Raw genomic sequence first — 24,821 nt, 5'->3', positions numbered from 1 at the left:
TTTTTCAAAACTGAAACTGAAAAATGCAGTCCTCGTTTGTGCCAAAAAAGGGCATTTTTTTCAATTAATATTTGTTTTTATCCAAAGGGTTCTAGCCGGCTCTAATTACCAATGCATTGCTTTCTTGCTAATCAACTCTGCAGAGGGCCTGTCTGCAGTGATGGGAAGAGTGCTAATAATTTTCTATTCTTTTTGTTAATCACCCAAAGCAAAGTAGAGCTAATCCCTTTAGTCAGTTGTCTTTTATGCATTTATATTTTTTTTTTAGCTTCCTGTGTTAACTATTTTTTTTAATATAAAAGGGTCTCGTGTTCTTACCTTCGTGTGCTGGGGGGCTATAGGCCAGCTTCTAATTGATCTGTTTGCCTTGAAACACGTCAGAAAATTCAGAGAGTTTGCTCAGAGAGCGAGCTGAAAATTTGGAGCAGATGTTTGTTTTATAGAGGAGAGAGAGGAGGAAAAAAACTACCTCAGAAAAAGCCCTGGTTGCATTCTTGCTTTCCGTGAAATGAGCTCAGTCCCGTGGAGGTGCAGAAAAGCCCTTGCTTGTGTAAAAGAAAAGAAAGAGGCTGTAAAATATTAATGCAAAGTGGCTGTGAAGTGTGACTCGTACCTGCCTCAGCCATTCCAAGTACCTGCCTCTTTCATTAGTCCACCAAGGCGCAGCTTTTTCTTTTTTACTTATATTTTTCTGAGGCCATCTGCTTAAACTGAGGGGCTTGGGGCTCTTGAGAAGTGAGCAAGCCAGAAATGGCTTTCAAGGATAAACTAACTTCGGAGCAGCTCCTCGAGGGGTGCAGGATGGGTCCTGCACTGGTGGGTCCCCCCTGCCCCACCACCAAGGATGCAGCCCCTGCAGCTGGGAGGAGGGAGCTCTCTCGGAGGTGCCTTGAGCAGGGGGCTGCAGAATGGTTGGGGTGGGAGGGGGAGAGCGTGGCTGTGGCTGTTGGGATGGTTAAAGCTTCCCCTGCTGATGCTCTGCTGTGGGAGTTTCTTGAGTGTGGGTTTTTTGTGTCGTTACCAGTCCCCTTCCTGCTTACGAGGGTATTTGTGTTACACAGGGGAAATCAAAGTGAGCTCTGCTGTGCCTTCTCCAGACTGAAACAGTCTCTCCCCTCACTTCACAGCCCTCTGTCAGCCCCTTTTTCTTCTTGGTAGCATCTTCCAGGAAGAACAGGTTAGAAGACCCCCTACTCATGCAGTAGTAAGACACATCAAAAATTACCTCCTCCCTTGGCATCTCCAAAGCTTCTCTGCAACAAAGGAAAGCTTCTCTGGAGAGCAGCTGGAGCTTGGCCAGCTAGGAGATGAGTGCTGCCCTGTGGTACCTGCACCCATGTTGTCCATCTCTCTGGTTCCTTCATCTGCCGCGTGGAAGGAATTGGCTCGTGGGGTTCAAGCCTGCTAATTAAAATGTGCTGGAGAGGTTTTGGGTGTTCTTGGACAGATTGCTTCTCACCTACATCAAGGGCCTGAGCACTCCAAGTTTTTCAGGGCTTGGCTTTCTCCCTGCCTGTTGGCTGGACACCATGTGTGGCCAAAGGAGCACCTGAGTAAGCTGGATCTGAACATCTGGCTTGGCAGAGTCCATGCAAAGAGGTGACAGTGCTGGGCTCCATCACCTCCCATCCCCGGGGGCAGTTTTGTGGTGGGATTTCTTACAAGACTTTTAATGTGTCCCATCTCAGTCACAACTGAGCCAGGAGTTGCCCAGACCAATCTGTGATCCCTTTACTGCTCTTTGTTTTAGCTCCCTTGCCTGCACAGCAGGGATGGTCATCCTTATCTCAGAGCCTTTGCTCAGCTCCTTATCTGATCGCAGTGGCTGCACTGCAGACGTCCCCAGGACACCATGACTGTCACCCAGTGGCCTGTGTGAGCAGGCTGTGACCTCCTGCATATCTTACAGCTTGCAGGCACAGGAGGACAGGCCCGTCTGCCACCTTGGTGGGAATCAGTGCTAAGGTCCCTGTCCCTGAGCAGTGCTCAGGTCTCTGCCCCCAAGGTCTGTGTGTGGCACAGCAGGTTTGACCTCTGAGTTGCCCAGTGGTGCAACCTTCATGTAATTTTTGTGTTCCTGGGAACTCAAGCACTGTTTTTTGGCTGGGACCTTCCCCTCCAGAGTGCAGTGGGACTGTTGTGACCCGTGGGGACAGACCCAGGTGAAACTACTGCACCATGATGGGCAACCTGTCCAGGATGTTGGACTTGCCAGCACTTGGGGTGGAGCAGGAGCTCTCAGAACAGGGGCTCAGTTGTGACTGCCTGACAGTTTTGGCTACATCACACAAACTTCTGCTTGAGTTCTGCCCGTACAAGCTGCAGCAGCTCGACCTGTGGATGGGAGCTTCAGAAGCTGCTGGAAGTGGAGCACACTTGACAGTGTGTCCAACTCCTCTGTCTCTGCCAAAGTGGGATGCTGCTGGGGCTGGTGTGACAGTTTTGTGCTGAGCATTTCATCCAGGCCATGGAACTGGCTGGCAGGAGCTGTGAGACCCCTTCCAGATCAGCCTGTTGTTGGGCACAGTGATTGCTGTCCTGCAGGGCTGTAGGAACACCCAGGACCACACTGTGTGTGGGCTGTGGTTTGTGAGGTGAAGGGGCCAACAATGGCAGTCTGGGCTTAAGGCTGGGTCAGCCAAGAACTGGGCTGGTGGTTTGGGCTCAGGGGGTGTGGTGGTGCCTCTGGGTGTCCTGGCTGCAGTCAGCCCCTGCTGTGTCCCTGTTCCCGAGCTGTTGCAGGTTTGGTAGGACCTGATGTAGAGCTCGCAGTGAAGGAGGGTGTGGGGAGCCCAGGAAGAGCTTGCAGCATGTGGTGAGGAGGTGTGGGGCTTTGAGCACAGAAAACCCGAGCAGCTCTGACTTTAAACCATTGGTTGAACCTTATCACGCAGAAAAAGGAAATGTCAGAAGTCACTGGAGAAGACTTTTTACTTTTCTATTGTGCCCTGAGGTTTAAGGGCAATAGAAATCAGAAGATTTTCAAGTCCTTACAATGTTTTTGAAAAGTTACCCCCCCACACATCCTCCCCTCTTCCCTTGGTCAGAAAGGCTCGGAGACTGGATGGTGGAAGATGATGCTGAAGTGGAGCAACCAGAGGGATACCTTGTTAGAGAAGGATAAAGGGAGAAAGGTCTGTGTGTTCAGCAGATGCTTGGGGCTGTGTGGAGAAGGTGATGTGGTGTCTGACATGCAGAGATGCCCACAGGAACCTGGGGCTGTCCCAGCAAACCTGGGGCTCGTGAGCTCAGTGGGTTGCAGTGTGTGCTGCTGGTGTCACACATGAGATCAGTTTAACATCCAGCACATCCTCTGCCAGTGGCTGTGTCCTGCCACGCAGGGGGTGGGTGATCTCATGGCTTTTCCTGTGCTCTGCTGTCCCTGCTCATCTGTTCCGAGCGGGTTCTCTGCCGGAGGTGTTACATCAGGAGGGTGTCTCCCAGGCTGGGGAGAGCCCTTAGGAAGGGACACAGTGACAGCAGCCATTCCCAAAGGGACTCTGCAGTGCTGGAGAAGGCTGTCCTTTGAAATAGTTTTAATCTTTAGGTTTTGAGTATTCTTACATTGCACGAAGAGCTGTTTTACATGGAAAAAACTTTTGGACATTGATTCAACTGAGAAATTTCCTAATTTCTGAGAATTTTTGACCTTTCTGAAGATCCCCCAGCAATTGGAACTGCAGGCAGGGCTGTCTGCTTCTGGCTCTGCCAGGCTCATCCTTCCTGTCCCAGGTGTCCTTTGCCTCTTGATACATCCCTGTCACATATCAGACACCTTGATATACTGGACAATGGGAAGACTTGGGGTTGTGGAGCACCCTGAGCACCCAAAGGGCCACAGGCTGGTGTCTCTAGGAGAAGCTGGCCACTCTAAATCTGTAGAAGTCAGCAGAGCTTTAGGATGCTACCAACCTGAACTCTGAAAGACTCAGTGATTTTCAAACTGCTTTTCAGCTCCATCTCTGCTGCCTCTGTGCTGCTCTTCAGCCTGATTTGGAACTGGGGGCCCTGACCTGGCCTGTCTGGGGAGCTGTGGAAAGCCTTCCAGAGTCTGGCATGGACTTCTCCTTGTATTCCTCTGCAACTCCTCCCTTCTGTTTGCAAACATTTGTGGTTCTGTGGTTCTGGTCACTGTTTTCTGGCACTGTCAATAGGGTGCCCCAGAGCACATCTGGCTGCCCCTGGCACTGGTTTGAAATTGTCCCAGGGAAGGTCGTGGTCCAGCACTTGAGCTCCTGTGCTGTGGGATGCTGTCCTGAGCTGACTTAGCCTGCTGGCCTTAAGGATATAATGGCCAACAGCCCTGGCAGAAGGGGCAGGACTGTGCCTTACAGGTCATGTTTGCTCCCCAACTCATTACAAACACATTTATTTGCTTTTTCTTGGAATATGACTTTTTTTTTTTCCCCCCTGCACATGGAATCATCAGGTCTGGGGCTGTGCTGCCTCGTGTTTGTAGTTCAGCCTCTCATCTCACCCTCAGCCTTTATCTATCTGGGGGTGTGTGCAGACTCCTGGGTGGAGTGTGGAGGCTCTCTGTGCTCTGGATAGCACACAGAGGGATGCTGTGCCTGCTCCCTTGCCTCCTGTCACCAGGAGCTGCTCCAACATGGCACTGTCCTGCTCCCCATCTCTGCTGGAGCTCCTCTGATTTGATCTGAAGTGTGCTGTACTCCTCTTCTGGGACTGCCCCGTGCAGAGCCCCATCCTGCTCCCTTTGAGCATCTCCCCGTGCTGTGGCCAGACCGGCCGGGGTTGGAAATCAGGAGGGGATGTCAGGGAAGGCTGTCACTGCAGGCTGTGCTCCACAGGGACACTGGGTAGAGCAGCTGCTTGAGAGCCTTTTTCCTGTTTACTTGCTCCCAGAAGTGCTGATGGTGTGGTGATTAAAGGACATCCCTCCTGCATGTGCTGGTGTGTCCTTCATCCCTCCTCCTCCTCCTCACCCTCTGAGGGTGCAGACCTCAGCCCAGCTCAGACAATGGGGTGGCTGCAGGTGGGAGCTTGGCCATGTTGGGAGCACAGGATGTCCGAGAGGACTTTCTCCCCCTTGGCTCCCTGCCCTGGAAGCCTGTGCCCCATAAATCTGCTTCCCAGCTGGCAGGGGGTGGGGACTGGCCCCGTTTGTTTGCTGAGCATTTGGGCACTGCCTGTCATGGTCCTTCTCTCGTGAGGCTCTCGTGCTCCTGGGTCCCTCAGACCAGAACACAGAGCCTGCTGCCTCAGAGCTGTGCCAGGCTTACAGGGCAGTGGGGAGTTGGCTCTGTCCCCCAACAAAGCAGCAGAAATTGGGTTTTGTTGTTTTGGGTTTTTTTTTCCTTCTTCTATGTCTCACATATCCTGTAATGCCTTGTGTCAGCCTGTTCTCAAGGTCTTGGTGCTGGTTGGAGTGTGGTCCCCATAACCCCCCAGCAACTCAGGCTCTGGGACATGTTATGAAGAGATCTAGAGATGAGAGTGTGAAATTTTGGAGCATTGGTACATGAGGTTTGGTATGAACCATGCAGGAGGTTGGTGTGCAAGCAGCAGTAGGTCTCCAGTTCTGGGGACCAAATAAATCCTAAGTGAGGTCATTAAGAAACAATCCCAAGTGGTTTCATTCCATCAACACGTGCTCCTGCTTCTCCCACATAAACTGAAAATGATGCTGCATGGCTTGGGTGGTGTCTGCTCAGTGCCTGGACACTGGCAGTTGGATGGGGCTGTCAGGAGGTGCTGTTGGCTGGTTAGCCCCAAAACCTTGACAGTGGAAGGCGAAGCCTTAGTTAGTGCAGATAGAGCAGATCTGATGGAAAGGGAAGAGCCCCTTTGTGACAAGAGCAGGTTTGATTTCACCAGCAACCCCTCTGGTAACTCTGGCTCTGGTTCGTGTTGTGGTGGGTGGAAGGAACTCACATGGAGAGCCCGAGGAGGAGGTGACACGAGGAGGTGACACGAGGAGGTGCCTCCCTGTGTTATTGGAGAAGGTCCAGTCCTCAGGACCTCTCCTGCAGACAGTGGCACACAGGCAGATCAGGGGCAGGGCACACATCTGGAAATCACATCTGGCAAGTACTCGGCCCTTGCTGTGTCAGAAGAGTGTTTGAGTGGAGCGTGGGGCAGGAAGAGGTCAGGCTGTTGGGGTGACCTCGGCCGGCTCGGCAGCAAATGGGATCTTTATCCTCTCCTTCTCTTCCCAGCATTACCCTGACACTGAGGCACTCAAGCCCTGGTAGGATGGGAACAAGCCCTTTCCCTGCTGCCACCGAGTGTCCTGGCCAGCAGTCATCTCTGTTGTTAAATTGCTGTCACGGAAACTTGACTGCGTGTCTGGTGGGGTGGGTGAGAACTGAGTCACGGCATCTGAACACCGCTGGCATTTGCTGCCCGTGTGACAAATCTTTTCTGTCCTTCAGTTTTCACTCCTCGCCTCTGTGCCCTGTCCTGGGGACAGTGTGTGGTCACTCTTGTCTCCATGTGTTTTGTGACAGGGCATGACTCCCTGGGCATGAAAGAGTCAAGAAGGCGCCTTTGTTGAGTGCAAAAATCCCCAAAATGCTCCAAGGAGAGCTTGCTGCTCTTGGACACTCAGGTCCCCAAATCCACATCTGCCAGGGCTTCCTCATTGGCCCTGCCAAGCTCCTGGCTGCCAGGCTGTGAGCTGTGCACTCAGGAACTGCTGGATTCCCTGTCTGCCCTTCTGTCCTGCTTGTTTTTTGCTGGTCTGCTTGATCCAATCCCCTTCCCCTTGCTGGCAGTGGGGAGGAGCACTCCACCTGTCTGACAGCCTGAGATCATCAGTGACCCTCTAAGGTCCAGGAGAGGGATGCAGAGGTGTTTCACAGGAGGGCTTCCTGCTGGGCCCTTCCATGGGGCACAGCTGCCTGGGGAGCAGCTTTCTTGAGCCTCTCACCCTCTCCATAGTGAGACACAGCTCTGTGTCAGTGCCCCATGGATCTGTCACTGCCCACTGCAGTACCTCTGCTCTCCTCACAGCTCTGTGCCCACCCTGGAGGCAGGGAGGTGGCAGAGGCAGGATGGAGGAGCTGTGCTGCAGGTCTTCATCCCGTCCTCCTTCCAGTTTATTGTGCTGCTCTGTAGTCTTTGCATTCTCACCCAGGCAGGACTGAGGGGGATGGAACCCACAATGCCATGCCAGAAAAAGGTCACCTTGGGGATAGCTTGTGGAGCCTTGCCTAGCCAGACTGTCCAGAGCACCAGTGCCAAGCTTCCCCTTTCCAGTTGAGTCACTGGAAGCTTGTGCCTCTCAAACAGACTGGGCTGATGACTGAAGGGTCGCTCCAGTGCCTGCTGCCAGCCTGTTTTCATCTGGGCCAGGGACACTCACATCTTCAGAGCAGCATCTGTGCAAGCAAAAGCTGGTGTTTTACCCCAGCTGGAGCAGCTCTGCTTCTGTTTGGGATGGAAATGTGTTCCCATGCCCTGTGTGATGAAGGTGCAACAAGTCCAGGGCTCTCATGGGTGCAACCTTGCATGTGGGAGTGGGTACAACCAGCAACCCTGGATGCCCAGCTTGGGATTTGGTACAAAACCCCACAGCTTGACACAGACAAAATTTCTGTGGAGGACAAGAGGGAGCCTCAAAGCATCCCAGGAGGGGGATTGCTGGGCCCTGGCCTGATGTTTGCCATCTGGCTGCCTGTCTCCATGAGCTCTGCACTGGTGCTGTGAGAGCAGTGTCCTGCCTCACTCACCTGGGGGATCAGCCTTGGTTTTCTCACTTGTGTTTTTCTTTCAGCCAGAGAGATGTGCTGATGACACAGACAGGCAGCTGCCAGCCCACAGCTGCCTTTGCTTCTTGTGCTGGGAGGATGTTTGAGAGCTCTTGAAGGCCACCTGCATGAGGCTGATGCTGGCAAAGCAGCCGGGCCTGGGGCAGCCTGGGGAGAGCTCTGCTGTGCCCTGTAGAAGCTGAGTGATGTGTGGGCAGGACTCTGCCTCCCTGCTCCAGCCCCTGGCATGGATGTGTGTGGGATGGAGGAGGGAAGGGTGGCTCCTCACATCCTCTCCTCTGACCCGCACAGCAGTGCAGCAGCATCTCCTAATCTCCCTGCACATCTCCTCTGGCTTCCTCTGCAGTCGATAAGGATTGGAGGGGGGCAACAGGGGAGGGAGGAAGAGGAGCTCAGAAGCCACAGAACATGTGACCCAGGGGCACAGGGGAGGCGATGGGCAGGAAGTGCTGGTGCCCGCAGAGCAGCTGGCGGGTCCCTGTGTGCCCTGTGTGGGCTGCCCAGTGCACTCTGCCAGCACATCTGCCCAGGTGCCAGCTCCCAGGGTGGTGTGCCAGCTCTCTGCCAAATCCTCCTGCTCCACTCTGAGTGACAGGGATGTCTGAGAGGTGAGCCAGGACCTGAGTCGGGATCCAGGCTGGTCCCAGTCATGCTGGCTCATCAGGAGCTCCCTGTTGTCCCATCTCCAGCCCATCAAGCTATATTTTTCCCCAGCATCTCCTCTCCCAGGGTGCGCTCTGCATGGATGTTGCTCCTTCTGGGGTAGAACTCCTGCAACAGTTGCTTCATAGCAAAGTCCACTGGCTCGGAGGAAAAACTGCTGTTTGCTGATGCAGGTGAGGTGAAGCACTTTGCTGGAGCAACCTGGGACATTGCTGAGTCTGCAGGGGAAAACATTTTTACCTGCATCTTCTCCCAAGGCAGGAGAAATTCCTGGGTGTTGCAGCAACAAGAGCAGTGGGACCCAATGGTCCCCTGGACACCAGGGTGGCTGTGTACCTCCCTGGTACAGCAGTGGGAGTGAGCGAGCTCTTTACAGGGGTTTTGGCATCTCACTGAAAGGACAGCATGGCCTTTTTTAGTTCATAGGGGGTGAGGGATGTGCTGGGGCTCAGGGCACTGCTGGTTTGGTGTTTGGATGCCTCAACCAGGCTTCCTGCCCTCTGAAAAACCAGTTAAGGTCAAATGAGAGGCCTCAGCTGGTTTCTCGTTGTCCTGTCTGGATAAGCCATCTGCTAATGGCATGGGCTTGTCCTCTGGAAACCTGATAGCTGCTGCTGAGCAGCGCTGATGGCAGGCGAGGGGGATGCAGTGACCTCAGTGCTGCATCTCTAGCAGACGTTCAATTCCTGCTCCTCTGTCTGCTTTAGTCCTGTCGATTAAGGGAAAGCTCGTGGGGTTGAGAGGTTGAGCTGTCATCACTCTGAGAACCAATGCTAATGTGAGACACACAGCTATTCCCTCTGGAATCTGTTCCTCATCACTTGGGGTGACCGCTTGGCTTCTCGTGGAGGGGATACAAAGGGCAGGACGCCACGGTTCGTGTCGTTATGGGGGCAGCACACACGTCCTAAGAGCCACCGTGATTTCTACAGTCCAACCAGTCCCAGCTCGGGTGGTACCGTGTGCCCCATTCCTGCCCCAGCCCCCCAGGATGCAGGGATGGTTTGTGCAGGGCTGGTCTGTGCAGGGCTGGTCTGTGCAGGGAGGGTCTGTGCGGGGCTGGTCTGTGCGGGGCTGGTCTGTGCAGGGCTGGTCTGTGCGGGGCTGGGGCTGTGCAGGGGTGGTCTGTGCGGGGCTGGGGCTGTGCGGGGCTGGGGCTGTGCAGGGGTGGTCTGTGCGGGGCTGGTCTGTGCGGGGCTGGGGCTGTGCAGGGCTGGTCTGTGCGGGGCTGGGGCTGTGCAGGGCTGGGGCTGTGCAGGGCTGGTCTGTGCGGGGCTGGGGCTGTGCAGGGCTGGGGCTGTGCAGGGCTGGTCTGTGCAGGGCTGGTCTGTGCGGGGCTGGTCTGTGCGGGGCTGGTCTGTGCGGGGCTGGTCTGTGCGGGGCTGGGGCTGTGCAGGGCTGGTCTGTGCAGGGCTGGTCTGTGCAGGGAGGGTCTGTGCGGGGCTGGGGCTGTGCGGGGCTGGGGCTGTGCGGGGCTGGTCTGTGCGGGGCTGGTCTGTGCGGGGCTGGGGCTGTGCAGGGGTGGTCTGTGCAGGGGTGGTCTGTGCGGGGCTGGGGCTGTGCAGGGACGAACCCGGGGCTCGCCCGCAGCTTGGGGCAGGCGGAAGGGGCTCGCTGAGCAGCGAAGGGCAGGCGAGGGCTCCAGGCTGGGAGGTGCTGAGGGCTCTGGCCCCCGTCCAGAGAAGCACTTAGTGCTCGCTCCCCCTCACCCGGGAGTTCTGGTCGGGCTGTTCTTGCCGAGCGGTGTTGGGTTGCAGAGCCGGGTGGGAGCCGAGCACAGCGGGCAGGGCTGCCTGGAGAAGGGGACGGGGATCCTGCTCCAGGCTCCCGCAGCTCCTAATACCCACTGCTGCCTGAATGTGCGTTTCGGGGGGACTTCCACTGCAATATTAAGAGGGATAAGGTGCTACTTTATTCTTCATGCTTTTGCATAATACGTTTTTCTTATTTTTTACTCACATGCACATATGTGTCTTTTTCCTCTTTCTCCCCGGGGGCCTGACCTCCCAGTGCCCCTTCCAGTGATGGGAAGCCCTGGTTGTGCTCAGTGGGATCCACAATGTTAAATAGCAGGAAGACTCTTTTTTTAACCTCTTTTTCTTTGCCAGAATGAGTAGGCTGGAGGCTTTTCCGCTGCCCGGGGGCAGGATCAGACCATGTCAGCCAGCTGAGGTCAGGCTGGGCTGGCAGTGACCATGTGGCTGTCACATACACCCAGCAATACCTGTTGAGGGGATGGGTGTTTGCTTGGAGGCTGTCCCCAGTAAACCCCTCCTGGAAGGTAATCTGGCTAAGTTTCCTTTTTGACAGCTTTTTCTTTAAATGTTTTTATTTAATCAGTTTTACATCTTTCCAAAAATCCTCTGGAGGTGGTGATTTTGCAACCCTCAGAGCCTGTTCCAGGGTGTCCTTATCCTTACATGTTACAACACCCTATCCATCAGCGGGTAAATGAGGCTTGGATGCAGTTTCAGTTTTAAATGACTTAAAGGGTGGATCTGGTTTTCATGTAACCAGAGGGTAATTTGGTGGGGTTTTTTTCTTACATGGCGAGGGAGGTGGATCTGGGGTCAGCTTTTTCTTTCTGATGCAACCCTCTCCCACTAAAAGGAAGGCTCTTTGCCCAGAAATGTGACTGTGTCCCTTTTTTTTTAGTGCTGGAGGCAAGGGGAGGGCCAGGCTGTTTCTGCTGGCAGTGGGCTGGGAGGACGTTTGGGAGGCTGTTGTACAGAGCCTGGTTGTAGAGCCACAGCACAGCTCAGTGTGCAGTGTGGAACCGTGTGAGGAGCTCAGGCCATCTCGTGGGTTCTGCTGCCTCCTTCCTGGAGCTGCTCCTGCCTCCAACCTGGGAGGGCTGGAGGACAGCCAGCTTGCTCCAGCCCTCCCATCTCATCAGCTGCTCCTCTGTCCCTGCTTGCTGCTGGTTCCTACTCTGGGACATCCAGCCCTGCCAGGCTGCAGCAGGTTCATATTCCCTCAGAGCTTCCCTCTGCCACTGCCATTGCTGTGGGACCAGGTTCTTCCTCTCTTGCCATGTCCTGTATGGGATGAAGACATGTTAGTATCTTCTGTCTCCCACAGCATGCTCTGGGAGAGAGCAGCTTGGGGAGGAGGAGATGTTGCTGACCTTGGTGACAAGGGACTTGTCTTCATGTGGATCATCCCGGATTACCTGCCCTTGTTCCCCTTCCCAGGCATTGTGTGGCCTGTGGGGCTGGAACCCCATCTGATGCTCATCCCCATGTCTTTGACTACATCCTTAGTGGGCCTTTCCCAGCAAGGACCCGGGGTGCAGAGCCATGGTGGGACACGTGGGCCGTGTCACGGAACCCACCCACCCCTCACTGGGGAGCTCGTGGTGCTGAGGGTGCACCTCTGAGACCTGGGCTATGGAGAGTGCCTCCAGCCCTCCTTCCCCTCTGCACAGGGGCTCCCGGTCCTGTGCTGGCAGAGGGAGGACCTGCAGCAGGATGGAGGCTGGGACCAGTGCAGGGAAGCATCATTTCAGCATGTGCTTGTTGGGGATGGTGGCGTTTGTGCTTGCTGTGCTTCCTGCTCAGTCACTTCCTTCCACACTGCCAGGGGGCCGGGAAGGTGTTTGAGTCAGTGCTGCTCTGTGGTGAGAAGAGGGCTGCACAAACCAAACCTGAACCACCTTCCCCCAGCACACACAGGCATGTCTGGTAGGACGAGAGAGATGAACAAGCAGCTGCAGGCGTGCGTGGGCTGCAGGTTTCTGCCCCGCTCCCTCCGAGTGCATGATCCCTGCGGAGGCTGCCCTTCGCCCCAGGAATTCCCTGCGTGCTTCTGTCCTTGATAAGCACCTCACTTGCTCCAGGGCTCTCTCCATTGGGTGGATTTTAGGTATGCACTTTGTAATAACAGCTTTGTCTTACTTACTAACCCGCCGGTGCTCCGTGCACTGAGGTGAGCACAGAGCATGGCACCTTCCTCCATTTGAGTTATTCCCTGGTAAACTACCATGAAAACCCATCTGCCAGTTCCTTCCCTGTGCATTGGTCAAGCCCTGTATCCTCTAAAGATAGGATTAGCCTTCAGTCCCACTGTGCATGTCCTGGATACAAAGACCTGGACAGCGATAGGGGTTTTTAAGGGCTGAAATAACCTGCTGGGAGTATAAGGACGTGAACAGAGGCAGGTTATGGCAGGGCATGCTAATGTTTGAGCTTTCAGCCTGCTCCTCTCCAAAGGGTAGGTGATTCCTTAAAAAGTTCCACCCTTGCTTATTTTAGGAAGCTTGTCTGTCCTCCATTTGCAGCCCCAAGGAACTGCTCTTGTCATGAGCTGGCGAGCTTTGGAGGGTTGTTAGATTCATAGAATATCCTGAGTTGGAAGGGACCCACAAGGATCAAGTTCAGCTCCTGGGTCTGCACAGGACACCCCCAAAATCTATCAGTGTTCAGTCTAGATATGTCCTGTGTCAGGCCATGAGCAGGCTGCCATCATCTCCAGATGCACACCCACACTGCTGTGCACTCCTGCCAAGAGAGGATCCCATGTTCCTCGTGCCTTATAAGTCCTCCCAGAGTCAATCCCTGTGTCTGCCTTGCTGTGGGGTTTGGAGAGAGCATCATCTCTCATGATGCAGTTTAGTGCTGTCGTGGCTGCTGTGGGTGATGAGCTGGTCACATTTCTGCCTAGTTTTAAACTGCAGGAAATTGAAATGAAAGGCGAGTCGATCCACAGTGAGTGCAGTAAGTGGAGTTTAATTGGGATGAATTACATGCCAGGTTTGCAGTAATCTCCGTCTCACATTGCTCAGAAGCATCATCTGCTTTGGAAACGTGACTCAGAAATGTTGTTATTTGATTCCCATGAGCATTTAAGAAACTATTTTTCCAGGAAGCAAAGGTTTTTGGGTTTGGATTGGGTTTGGGTTTTTTTTTTTGGTTTTTTTTTGCCTCCTTGCTGCTGTTGTTTTCTCTTTGTTCTCTGGCAATGTGAGTCCTTTCCCAGAATTTCCTCTGGGGAGGGAGGCTGTGAAATGCTCCCTTACCAGTGTCTCTTCAGCTCCTTCTCCTTGCTTGGCTTTAGCGCTCCAGGCATTAACAGCTGCCCCTTGCTGGGGATCCCCGTGAGGGAGATGTGCAGCCATTTTTGGGGAACACAGAGGTAAATAGGGGGGTGGTGGCTGGGGAAACTTCCTTGGGAAGCGGTAGGAAGGGGCTGTGCTTACCCATGAGCAGCAAGGGAGATGTGCAAGGTGAGTGGGAAGATCTCTGTGCTGCTTTGGAAGGTTGAGGAGCAAGCTGGGGCTCCTGAAGACCACTTTTATCTTTCATGGGAATTTCAAGCTGTTTGCTGAACTTCCCTTTTGTTTTCCCTTTCTCACAGTGGATATTCGTGAAATCAAAGAGATTCGTCCAGGAAAAAACTCGCGTGATTTTGACCGGTACCAGGAGGATCCGTGTTTCCGACCAGACCAGTCTCACTGCTTCGTGGTCCTCTATGGCACAGAATTCCGGCTGAAGACCCTCAGCCTCCAAGGTAAAGCACTTGTGGCCCCAGGGTTGTGCCAGGACAGGGTTGGTCGGGCGCCTCAGCACCACCAGACCCAACAGCTTTAGTGCCTGGGGACAGAGATAACCCATCCTTGGGAACTGAAGGAGGATGGAGCGTGATGTGCAGGGGCAAGAGGTCCAACCAGCCATGTACATCCCATGGGAGGGGAGCAGGAACTTGGCAGGGATTGGAGCTGGCCAGAGCATCTGCATGGCAGGGAAATGTTATCAGAAAGGGGATAAAGGAAGGAATAGGGAATATAAGGTGCTGAGGATATTCCCAAGAGGTTTGTGTTGGTGATCAACCTCTGTGTCCCTTCCTCCCACTTCTCCTTTGCACTTTCTACAGCTACTTCTGAGGATGAGGTCAATATGTGGATCAAGGGGCTGAACTGGCTGGTGGCAGACACTCTGAGGGCACCCACCCCCCTACAGATTGAAAGGTGAGGAAAGCTTGTCCTTGTCCTGCTCTTGTTTTCTTTTTTCCCTTTTCTGTCTGTTTTGACAGAGAAAGGTGAGCACGGTGACATCTCATTCCCTCTCTGAGCCACGCTGACCTGACGCTTCTGCCTCTGCACTCGAGAGGCTTCATCCTGTTGATCCCAGAGTTTGATCTCACGTTTGTCAGGGAAAAGGAGCTTTACCATGAAACTGATGTTTGGTGTGAGCAGCCTGTATTATCTGTAGCAGTTCAGTGCAGAGGCACGTGGAACAGAACCCCTTTGGTTTTTGTCTTATCCGTGGACTCACTTTCAGGCAGAGACATTTTTAAAGGGGGGCAGGTTGCTCGCACGGAAACAGGGTTGGCTGCCTCTGGAAGGGAGTGGAGCCAGGTTCTCTGGTGGGAAGGAAGGGAATGGATGGTGTGGCATTGAGCACCTTCCAGAGACAGCAGCAAACCACCCAGGCTGGTTGTTGGGGAGCTGTGGCTCAGTGTGTGCCTGTTTGTGCCTTCCTGCTCAGGTGGCTCCGGAAGCAGTTCTACTCGCTGGATCGCAACCGGGAAGACAGGTAAGGAGAGAGGAACTTGTAATCACCTTCGTGGGAGGGTTTAAGCTGGAAGAGTTTGACTTAAAACCCCAGCCTTTGGTTGGATTTTTTGTTGGGTTCTTTAGGCTTTTAATATTCATATCCAAGGAACCTTAATCCAAGTCCCATTACTTCCCCGGCTGACCTTCACTGAATTAAAAAAGCATAAAAGAGCTGTCTTGTTTCCCTGACCTATTTCCCAGCTGTTTAGACTCAGTAACACCTTGAGAGCCCAGAGCTGTGAAATGCCTTCCCCCCAGCTTCCCAAGGAAGCAGACATCAAAGAGCCAAGAGGCAGTTTGGGGCACCCCATGAGGATTGAACTGGGTTGGGCTTATTACCCTACAACCTGTTTGTTTTATTCTCCTTCTCTGAGGTCCATGAGACCACGGATCATCCCACTGCTAGGCTGGTGGGCTGCAGCAGGGCCACTGCTTGGGGGGTTCTTGGGTGAATGCTTGGTGATGTCCTAGCAGGTAAAATGTCATGCTTGAACCTGCCATGAGGAGATAAGGGAGGAGAATTGGGTCATGATTCATCATGAGGAGATAAGGGAAGGGACATTTCCCTGTCAGGGAGGTGAGTTCCATGCCAGTTTTCCTGTCCACATGCTGGCTGCCAGCCTCCTCTTCCCAAGGTGCTGTTATTTGCCTCCTTTCATCCCTGGGACAGGCTTTTCCCCTGTGATGTTTACTGAGCACATTAACCTTTCAGCATTGATTTCCGTGTTAATGTGCTCCCCTGGGGCAGGGAGATTCCTCCAGTCCTGCCCCAGAGAGGGCAGTGCTGGAGACATCACTCACACATAGCTCCTGCCCCGGGCTGTGGTGGAGCACGTGGGTCCCACCTGCCCTCTTTCCATGCCCTGGGCATCGGGCAGATCCCTGGGCTCTGGAGCATCCTCTGCTTTGTCCTTGCTGTGTCCCTTCCAGGACAACCAGACAGCCCTGCTGCCAGGCTACCAGGGGTTAAATCCAGCCTGTCCAGGAGCAGAGCAGGAGTGTGTTGCCTGGGGAAAATCCCACTGCACTGGACATTTTTGCCTTTGCAGTGATTTATCCTGTGGCGTGACGAGAGCACCGCTGGGTGCACAGGGATTTAGTGGAGGAGGGATAAATCCTTGCAGAGGCAGAAAGGGAAGGAGAGGAGCTTTAATCTGTTGCAGCTGCTCTGCATATGCCACACACCTTTCCAGTCCAGGCTGGGGTTGTACACGCAGTGCACTCTATTTCAGTGGTGACAGGGCAGGGTATTTCCTAATCCAGCTATGGAGAGCACTGGGGCAGGTGCAGGGGTGTCTGCATGGGGGGTTTGGAGGATGAGAACAGGAAAAATGGAAGTACTCAGACCTCCTTCTCCTCTGTTTATGCAGTAAAACTGATGAAATGGCATCCCAACAGGACAAACAGAGATTGCGTGTCCAGATCCGTCTGCCCGAGGCAGAGCTGACAGCCAGCCTGTTGCATCTCTCTTGTTTTTCAGAATATCATCTTTCTATTGGAATTTAGAATTAAGGCAGCAAAATCCAATATATTCCTTACCTGTCAACCATGGGGAGAGCTTTCAGTGCAAAACGGTTAATTAGGAGAGCTGCTGCTCCAGCCCAGGCAGCAAGAGGAGCAAAACAGCAACACAGGGGGAATGCAGAAAGATTTGGGGTCTTCCCATATTACAAACATTCTACAAGCATCCATGTGTTTTCTGCAAGGTAAAGGCAGCAGTTATGGAACGTACATGTCTCTTGGATTAAATCTTTGCCCTTATGAGGCATTTCAGCATTAAATTTAGTGTTGCTGAGCATTTTGCTTTTGCTTCTCAACCTGGAAATGGGTTTTCAAAGGGAACACTGAGATGTGGGGGGAGGTTTTTTTGTTGGTTTTTTTTGTTTGTTTGTTTGCTCGTTTTTATTTACAAAAAAACACTTCTTTTGCAAACCATCCTTGATCCTTTCTGGAACAGGCAGATTTTTGGCAGCTGAAGAAATCGTTCCCAGCCCTGGTGTGCCCCGTGCCCCAGCCCCCTGTGCCGGAGCCTTTCCCTCTCCTTTCCGCCCTCCCTGGCTGGTGCCAGGACATCCCATCCAGCACGCCGGCAGATGTCGGCTGTTTTCACTGGCTGCTGGGCCTTTGGGTATTTGTTTTTCCAAGGGAGGTTAGGTGGAAAGAGGAGGATAACAGGATGCTGGGGTTTTTTTCCTAACTGCTGCCAAAGAGGCTGTTTCACCTCTGGCCAGGAGAGCTGCCCATGGCTGGGAGCAGTGTTATAGCACTAGGGGCTGGCAGGGGAATGTTTCCATCCCCTGTGAGAGGACTGAATCGGTCCTTTGGCCTGTTTGTCATGAAACCTTAGAAAACTTCCGTAGAAAAAATTAGTTTGTTTATTTGGTTTTTACTTTCTAGTCTGAAAATACTACCGAGCTGTTTATCCGAGGTCTCCAGCACTTTAACATGATTAATAACACACGGTAAATAAAATCCTTCCGTACCCTGTCCTCCTTCCGAAGCTGAGAGGAAAATGTTGGTCACAGCTTTGACAGGGCTTGCTCTTGTCACATCAACGAGCAGTACCTTGGTCCAGCATATGCTGTGAGGCAGCTCAGCATCACCAGAGCCTGAGTGCTGGCTCCAGCGGGTCTCCAGCCCGATTCCTACTGCTGGTCCTGCTGTTCCAGCCCCTCCTGCTCTTTTTCCATGAGCTTTTTTGCAGTGCCAGGCTCTCACCGAGGAGGGATTGCTGTTGGATGGCCATGGGGACTCTGGGTGTCCTGTCAGGGGTCCCATGGCAGCTGTTACATGCTGTGGTCCTTGACATGAGAGGGCATCTCTCACTGCACTCCTGGCTCAGTTCCCTGTCACCTGGGACCCCCTGCCCTTGGGATCACACAGCACCCTGCACATGGCCATGGATGCTGGGTGTGCTGGAGGGGGCAAGGGCAGACTCCCCTCCCCAGGACACTCCCCCTGAGCCCCCGGGGTAACTTCACCTGCTGGGGCAGGGGGAGGTGCAGGGGAGAGAGCAGAGCTGCTGCCCATGCTGAGTGTGTGTCACTGGCTGTGCAGCTGTACAGCTGGGTCAGAAGGAGAGGCTGGGGCCATGTGTCAGCTTTTTTTTTTTTCCTCTTTCTTTCCCTGTCCTGCCAGTGAGTGGCAGGTCACTGCCCGCTCCTCGGCCGGCCAGCACCGGCCGTGGGCACGCACGGGAGCCGGGCCAGGTCCTGCCCTGGCCGTGTGTGTGTCCTGGTCCCCAGCTCAGAGCCCAGGAACAAGGGCTCTCTGTGTCCCGCTGGCTGCCGGGCCCTGGGCTCTGCAGCGCCTGACACCAGCCGGTTTCTCCCTCTCCGTGGGGCTCCCTCCATCCCTCCTCCTTCCTGTGCCGTTGGAGATCACCCCATTTCCTGGGAAGAGTGTGAAAGAGATGTGGTTCACGGGGTGAAGGACATCTCCTCTGGTACAGCCAGGGAAGCCCAAACCATAAGGATTTCCAGGGTCAGACCTGCCGTATGTTTTGCAGGATGGGGGAGCATCCTTTAGAATCCTGGGCTCCCACACACTCTGTGGGGGGCAAAAGCAGCATCTGCAATTGCAGGGGTGGACTCCCAGGACTTACTTTTAAGGCAGAGGTTGCCAGAAAATGATTGCACACAGACCTCTCAACTTCTTAAATCCTGCAGATGGAAGGCATCTGCATTTTTTCTCGCTGCAGGGCCATTGCCCCATCTGGAGAACAGCTCCAGAGCAGGCAGGGGCAGCCTAGGGCTGTTTGCTGCCTGTCTCTGCCCACCTGGGTGCAGGATCCTGCTCAGGGCTGGCACTGGAGCTCTCCCTGGTCCAGGAACTGGCACATTTGGTGTGAAGGGCCTCAGGGGGAGGACAGCCACGCTGGCTGCTCCGTGCCAGCAGCATGTGTGGCTGGGAGAACACAGCTGGGCACGACGTGGCAGTGCTGTGCCTGTGGCTGTGCACTGGAAATGGCCCTTTTCCTCTTAGGATAAAATTAGCTGAATCCAAACCACTTACAGAGCCTGCGCTCCTCCAGCAGGCCAGGGATTGGGTTTTGGAAGGGAATTGGTCACTCAGCATCCACACTGGGGGCAGATACTTGAAAAATGCTTCTTCCTGGTTCTCCTAAAGCAGTGCTGCTGTGTGTCACCATGGCTCGAGTGGGCTGAGGGCGCTGGGACTCACCCTGCAGGGTCAGGAGCTTGTAGGAGTGGTATTTGCTGTTTCCACTGTCATGCAGACATCTCTCTCTGCTTCCCTGTGTGCTCCCCACTGTTCTGCCTTTGGTCCCAACCTCGGCATCCTTCTGGGGTCACACATCCATTCTTGTGTGTCACAGCCAGTGCCCCTTTGGGCATGGCTGCTCTGTTTGTGTGGTGTCCCAGCTCCAGGATGAGACCCCTCCATCCCAGACCTCCTGAACACGTTTCTCCTCTTTTCCCTGCTGAGCCAGGATCTCTGCCAAGGATCTGAAGAACATGCTGTCTCAGGTCAACTACCGGGTGCCCAACATGAGGTTCCTGCGGGAGAGACTCACGGTGAGTGTGTGACCCCTCAGCTCTGGGGACCCCCAGCAGCCTGTTACCCACCTTTGTGCAAACCCTGGTGGTGGTTAAACTCCCAGGGCATGTTTGCATATTGCAGAGCCTCCCAGCCTTTCCTGGGAGGGCCCCCACCCACGGTGGTGACTGAAGAGGTGCCAGCTCTCACTGGGTGCCGCACCCTGGCCCATTTGTGGCCAGCACCCTCTCCTTACCCCACCCTGCCTCCCACACTCCCCACATTGCTCCTGGCCCTGGTTGTGGGCTTGGTGCTGGTGGGGTAAAGCACAGGAGACCAGCTACTGGGTCCTGCATCCTGGGTCTTGCAACCCACTGCCAGGGAGTGATGTTCTGCCAGCATCACTGCAGGCCCAGGGTTGGAGGGTCATCTCACCATGACCAGCTCTTCCCACCAGCATGGAACTCTGAGGCCAAAGAGTGGTGTATCCAAAGGAGAGCACACGCTCTGGGTCATGCAGTTTTCAGACACTTCAGGTGCTCTTGGCAAACAGAAGGTTAAATTATCCTTTGGAAACCATTCAAGTAAGTGGTGATGCTTTTCTCAGCATGGTGATGCCTTTGTATGGCTGAGCTTGGGGAACTGTGGCACTCGTTTTAGGATGTACCCGTGTCCTGGGCACTGCCGTGTCCTGCTGGCCCCAGCAGAGGTCATGGAATCAGAATTGTTAAGGTTGGAAAAGACCTCTTATATTGAGTCCAACCATTACCCAGCACTGCCAGGTCCACCACTAAACCATGTCCACAAGTGCTGCATCCACATGCTTGTTGAACCCTTCGAGAGATGGTGACTCCACCATTGCCCTGGGCAGCCTGTTCCAATGCCTGACCACCTCCTCCTTTTTTCTGCATGAATCCTGGTGGAATGAGACACTCCTCAGGCCATGCAGAGTTGCCTGTGGCTCTTGTAAAAACTGTTGTGGTTTTTTTTTGCCTCAGGATGTGGAGCAAAGGAATGGGGACATCACATATGGGCAGTTTGCACAGCTCTACCGCAGCCTGATGTTCAGCGCCCAGAAAACGGTGAGAGCTGAATTCCCCAAGGGTGAAAAGGGGAAGGAAACACCTTATTTGTTACTGGGCATTCCCTCTTAATTGTCTTTTTAACCCTGCTGCTGTTGGGGTGAGCTCTTGTGTCTGGGGAGTAAAGAAGTTACTGAGTGCAAACCTAATGTTTGTGCTCTTTCTTTTGCAGATGGATGTCCCATTCCTGGAAAGGTGGATAATTCTTTGTATTTGCTGGGGAAGGGGCTGGGGTTTTTTCTCCATATCATGCTTTGGTGCTTGCAGCAGTGTGTTGGGATGAGACATGCTGCACTCCTCCTGCCACCACGCTGCCTGTGGGTTTGTGCTCTGAACAAGCATCTTTGCTGTAGACACTTCAGCTCGGGGCAGTGAGGGCTCTTCCCCTCAGACATCCCCCTGAGATGCAGCTCAGGTCAGTTGATTGATGTGATCAGATCTGGAGCCATCTCCCAGGGGTTGTCCTCGTGGTGGCTGCAGAGCCCTGGCTCCCCAGGCAGTGCCTCTGGTGCCATCGCCAGCTGTGCCCTCTGCACACCTCAGCCGTGATAAAGAGAGTTTGAATTTAGACCCAGGAGCTAAAGAGTGACAGAGTTATTAACTTGTTCAGGCAATTCTCAATGGTTTCCTTCCTTTTTTTTCCTCTAACCATAGAAAAGAGTTGGCAGGACCCTCAGCAGACCATCTGGCTCACCCCTTTGCCCAGGGCAGCCAGCACTGCCCTGTCCACTTTGGGGTTTTGTGATGTTAGTGCCCAGCATGGCCCTTGGCTGTCCATTGTGGCTTGGTGCAGTCATGGACCAGTCTTTTGAGATAATCAGCTACAAACCATTCCTCCTTAATTCCCTGTGCCTTGCCTCCCTGAGTCCATGCTTCCATGTCTGTCCTGTCTGCAATCACCCCTAGACTGCCCTGCACCTATTCAGTTCTTTTCACTTGTGTACAGACCCTCAATTTTTATTTTTTTTTTGTACCTCTGATGATTTTTGCTGCCCTTTGCCAGAGTTTCACGTTGTTGTGCCCTTGGCAGTGTGAATCCTGGTCTGTTCCTGGAGCAGTCCCTGGCTCTGAGATATGGATATATGATCTCAGTTGCTCCATGTTTGCTGTCATGGTCTCCTTGACTCTCTGCCCATCCTGCTCTGCTCCTGCAGCCTGCTTGCTCGGGGCACATCTGGCTGCACGTGCCGTGGAGGTGGCAGATGGCATCTCACGTGGTGTGCTGTGTGAGTGACTGAAGCTTCTCTCTCTTTGCTTGTCAGGGGTGGAGAAAGGTCTGAGCACTTCAGAGTGTCACTGCTGGAGCTGCAGAAGTTCTTGCTGGAGTACCAGAGGGTGAGCTCAACAAAGGCTGTGGGGAGGGACTGTGGGGTGGGCACCAGTATCGGTGTGGATCCAGTGTTCCATGGGTAACCTTGCTGTGGACCTGGGATGATTTGGTGCTGGGGTGCTCTGCCTGGCATGGCCTCAACCTGAGCACGTCCTTCCTGGAGCAGGAGGTGTTGCAGGGGGAGCACTGGGGAGGGCAAACCTGTCCTCAGCCAGGCACCCTGGTCAGAAAAGGAACCAAAAGATCTGGGAGGAGCAGAGGTCCTGGGAGGAAGGAACTGGTCACTGGAGACTTACCAGTCCCTGTGACCTCAGCTGGTTACTGAAGGTTTGGAGCAGCCAAAAAGTCCTGTCCATCCTGGCTGCTCAGAAGTTGTCAGCAGCTCCTGAGGAGCAGCTGATGGATTCAGTCACTGACCTTTCCATTTCAAAGTGACTGTGGGTTGTTCAGCCAGCACAGCATGCACAGACACACAGGCAGTGTGTTTGTGGGCTGCTCAGACCCCTTGGCTCTTGCTGGGCTCCCACCTCACTGCTGGTCTCCTCCAGGAGGGCAGGTGGGGGAGTGTGAGGCCTCCTGCTCTGTGCCCCACTGCTGCCTCTCTGCAGCCAGCAGGGAGTTACCCAGGGGGAGATGTGCTGTTTCCATGGCTGATGAAAGAAAGGCAGGGAGAGGGAGCCAGAGGAAGCCGGGTTGGCTTCTGCTGCCGAGGGAGGAGGGAGGGCAGATGTGTGTGAAGGAGCTGTCGGAGAGGAAAATGCACAGCACTGAGAAAATGAATCCCACAGAAGTAGGGCAGATTTGCTCACTCTGTGCTCTCTAGCATTTGTGCTGACAGTTGAGTTCCTGGCAGAGATGGTCTTGCATCAAAAACCGCCTCCTTAATGGTTAAAGCTTCTTGCTGGATGAGCTGCACGTGGTTTTGAATAGTACTTTCTGAAATGGCTTCTTTTATGTCTCTCCCGGGGTTTGCAGGAGCTCTGGGCTGCAGATACCCTTCAGGTACAGGAATTCATGTTCAACTTCTTGAGAGACCCTTTGAGGGAGATTGATGAGCCTTATTTCACCCTGGACGAAGTAAGACACCTTGAACGTGGTGTGTGTGGAGTGGGGTGACACAGGGGGTGGCATCCCTGGTGCAAAGTGTGCTGTGGTGTGACAGCTCTGCTGTCTGTGCTGTGAGTGGTGGTGCTGGAAGGATCACAGCTCCTGTGAGCTGCCTGGCCCTGTGAGATGGACGTGGTGGGTCACTGTGTTACACAAGAGCTGGTTGACAAAGAGAGTGACTTCTGGGCTCTCTTCTTGTGCTAAGTGTGTGCAGCTGGGAGTACTCATCATGCAGTTCATCTGGGGGAGGAGAGGGGCTGCATTTGGCTTAATGCTGCTTTGGGGCATGTCAGGATTTTTTTTAAAGCAAGAAGAGCTGAAAACAAAATAATAAAAACAACTAGAGATGACAATGTCACTGGCACTCTGGACCAAGCCAAGGTCCCTTGACCCACATGGCCTTAGTGAGCTACTGCCAGCCATGTGAGCTGTAAGAAATAAATGCAGAGCAGCTCATTCGTCTGCAGTTGGGTCAAAGGATTTGGCACACAGATGTCTGGCACAGCTCAGAGGGCAGGTGGCCATGCCCAGGCTGTGGTTACTCTGGCTCAGATAGCCTGGGTGCTGTGTGGGTGGCCCCTGGTCAGTCTGTGCCTCTGGCACAGGGTGGGAGGTGTGTGTGAAGCTGAACCACAGCACCGGCCCCTCCACATCATTAACACCCTTCTGTTTCTTCCTGAGCAGTTTCTCACCTTCCTGTTTTCCAAAGAGAACAGCATCTGGAACTCACAACTGGACATGGTGTGTCTGGAGAACATGAACAACCCCCTCTCCCATTACTGGATCTCCTCCTCACACAACACGTAAGGACTAGGGGAGGGCTCTCTCCACCCAGCTGCTCCCAGCAGCCTTTTCCCGTGCCAGGGGGAGATTCTCCTGATTTTGCCTGATCCCAGCAATGGGTCAAGTAGACTTCCAAACAGTGGTCAGTACATTAGAGACCTTCCTCTTGGTGCCTCAATTTTCCCTGTGTTGTTTAACCATAAATGTTTTGCTCAGACATTGTCCACAGCACACATCTGCACAGACCTTCAGGTGCCTTCACATCCTGAGCTGTCACTCTGGTAGTTCCTCACCATTAGCAATGGCATCTTCCCTAGCCTCTCAGGACAGATGTGGTAAAACCTGTCGGGCTGAATTTGGCCATTTTCCTTCTCTGCTGCTGGAAGAATTTTGCAGGAATTGCTTTCTGTGCAGACAGGCTCTGTGTGTGCTCCCTGTTCATGGGGTGCAGTGGCAGCCCCTTAGCCCACACGTAAAGGACCAAGAGCCTAAGGCAGCTGAGCAGCCCTGAGGGCAGGCAGTGAGCTCCTGTCTGCCTGCAAGAGCTGGTCTAACCCTGCTCTTGGGCTCTTTGTGGCACCAATGCTGATACCTCTCTACAGTGTTTATCTCAGGAGACAGCAGTAGGGCTGGGCTCAGAGCAGTGCTGGCAGCCCTTGCCGGTGGGACAGAGCCGAGCCCCTGCCCTGGGGAGGTGGCAGCTGTGGCAGTGCTGCTCTGCCCTTCCTGCAGGGCAGAGGCAGGTCCAGGATGGCCCAGTGGTGTGGCTGTGCTGATGTGTTTGTGTCCCCTGGCAGGTACCTGACGGGGGATCAGTTCTCGAGCGAGTCCTCGCTGGAGGCGTACGCGCGCTGCCTGCGCATGGGCTGCCGCTGCATCGAGCGTGAGTGCTGCCCCTCCTCCTGCCTCCATCCTTGGGACAGCTTGTGGTGGTCGGGAAAGGCTTTGCACGGAAGGCAGAGCTGCTGGCTGACGTGCCACTGGCAACATTATCTCCGTGATGTGCAGAAAGGGCTGAGGTCGTTTGCTTTGCGGGGCGTGCCTGAGCTTTTGGTTCCTAGGGAGGATCTGGC

General features: G+C 54.0%; 1 protein-coding gene across 2 annotated transcripts in view; it reads left to right on the top strand.

Annotated features, from left to right (window-relative positions):
• Positions 1-24,821, top strand: part of PLCG1 (phospholipase C gamma 1) — a 41,835-nt gene that overhangs the window by 3,540 nt on the left and 13,474 nt on the right. For both annotated transcript variants that reach the window (XM_051803006.1, XM_051803005.1), the window contains exons 2-11: positions 13,752-13,904; positions 14,268-14,361; positions 14,882-14,929; positions 19,400-19,484; positions 20,445-20,528; positions 20,701-20,723; positions 21,791-21,863; positions 22,834-22,935; positions 23,650-23,768; positions 24,546-24,631. In XM_051803006.1, the coding sequence (XP_051658966.1) occupies positions 13,752-13,904; positions 14,268-14,361; positions 14,882-14,929; positions 19,400-19,484; positions 20,445-20,528; positions 20,701-20,723; positions 21,791-21,863; positions 22,834-22,935; positions 23,650-23,768; positions 24,546-24,631 (867 nt within the window). The remainder of the gene's footprint in view (positions 1-13,751; positions 13,905-14,267; positions 14,362-14,881; positions 14,930-19,399; positions 19,485-20,444; positions 20,529-20,700; positions 20,724-21,790; positions 21,864-22,833; positions 22,936-23,649; positions 23,769-24,545; positions 24,632-24,821) is intronic.

This window comes from Manacus candei, unplaced genomic scaffold, assembly GCF_025592945.1.
Source record: "Manacus candei isolate 608988 ecotype Guabito, Panama unplaced genomic scaffold, ASM2559294v1 h1tg000057l, whole genome shotgun sequence".
Lineage (NCBI taxonomy): Eukaryota > Metazoa > Chordata > Aves > Passeriformes > Pipridae > Manacus > Manacus candei.
This window is presented reverse-complemented; position numbering and strand designations above follow the sequence as displayed.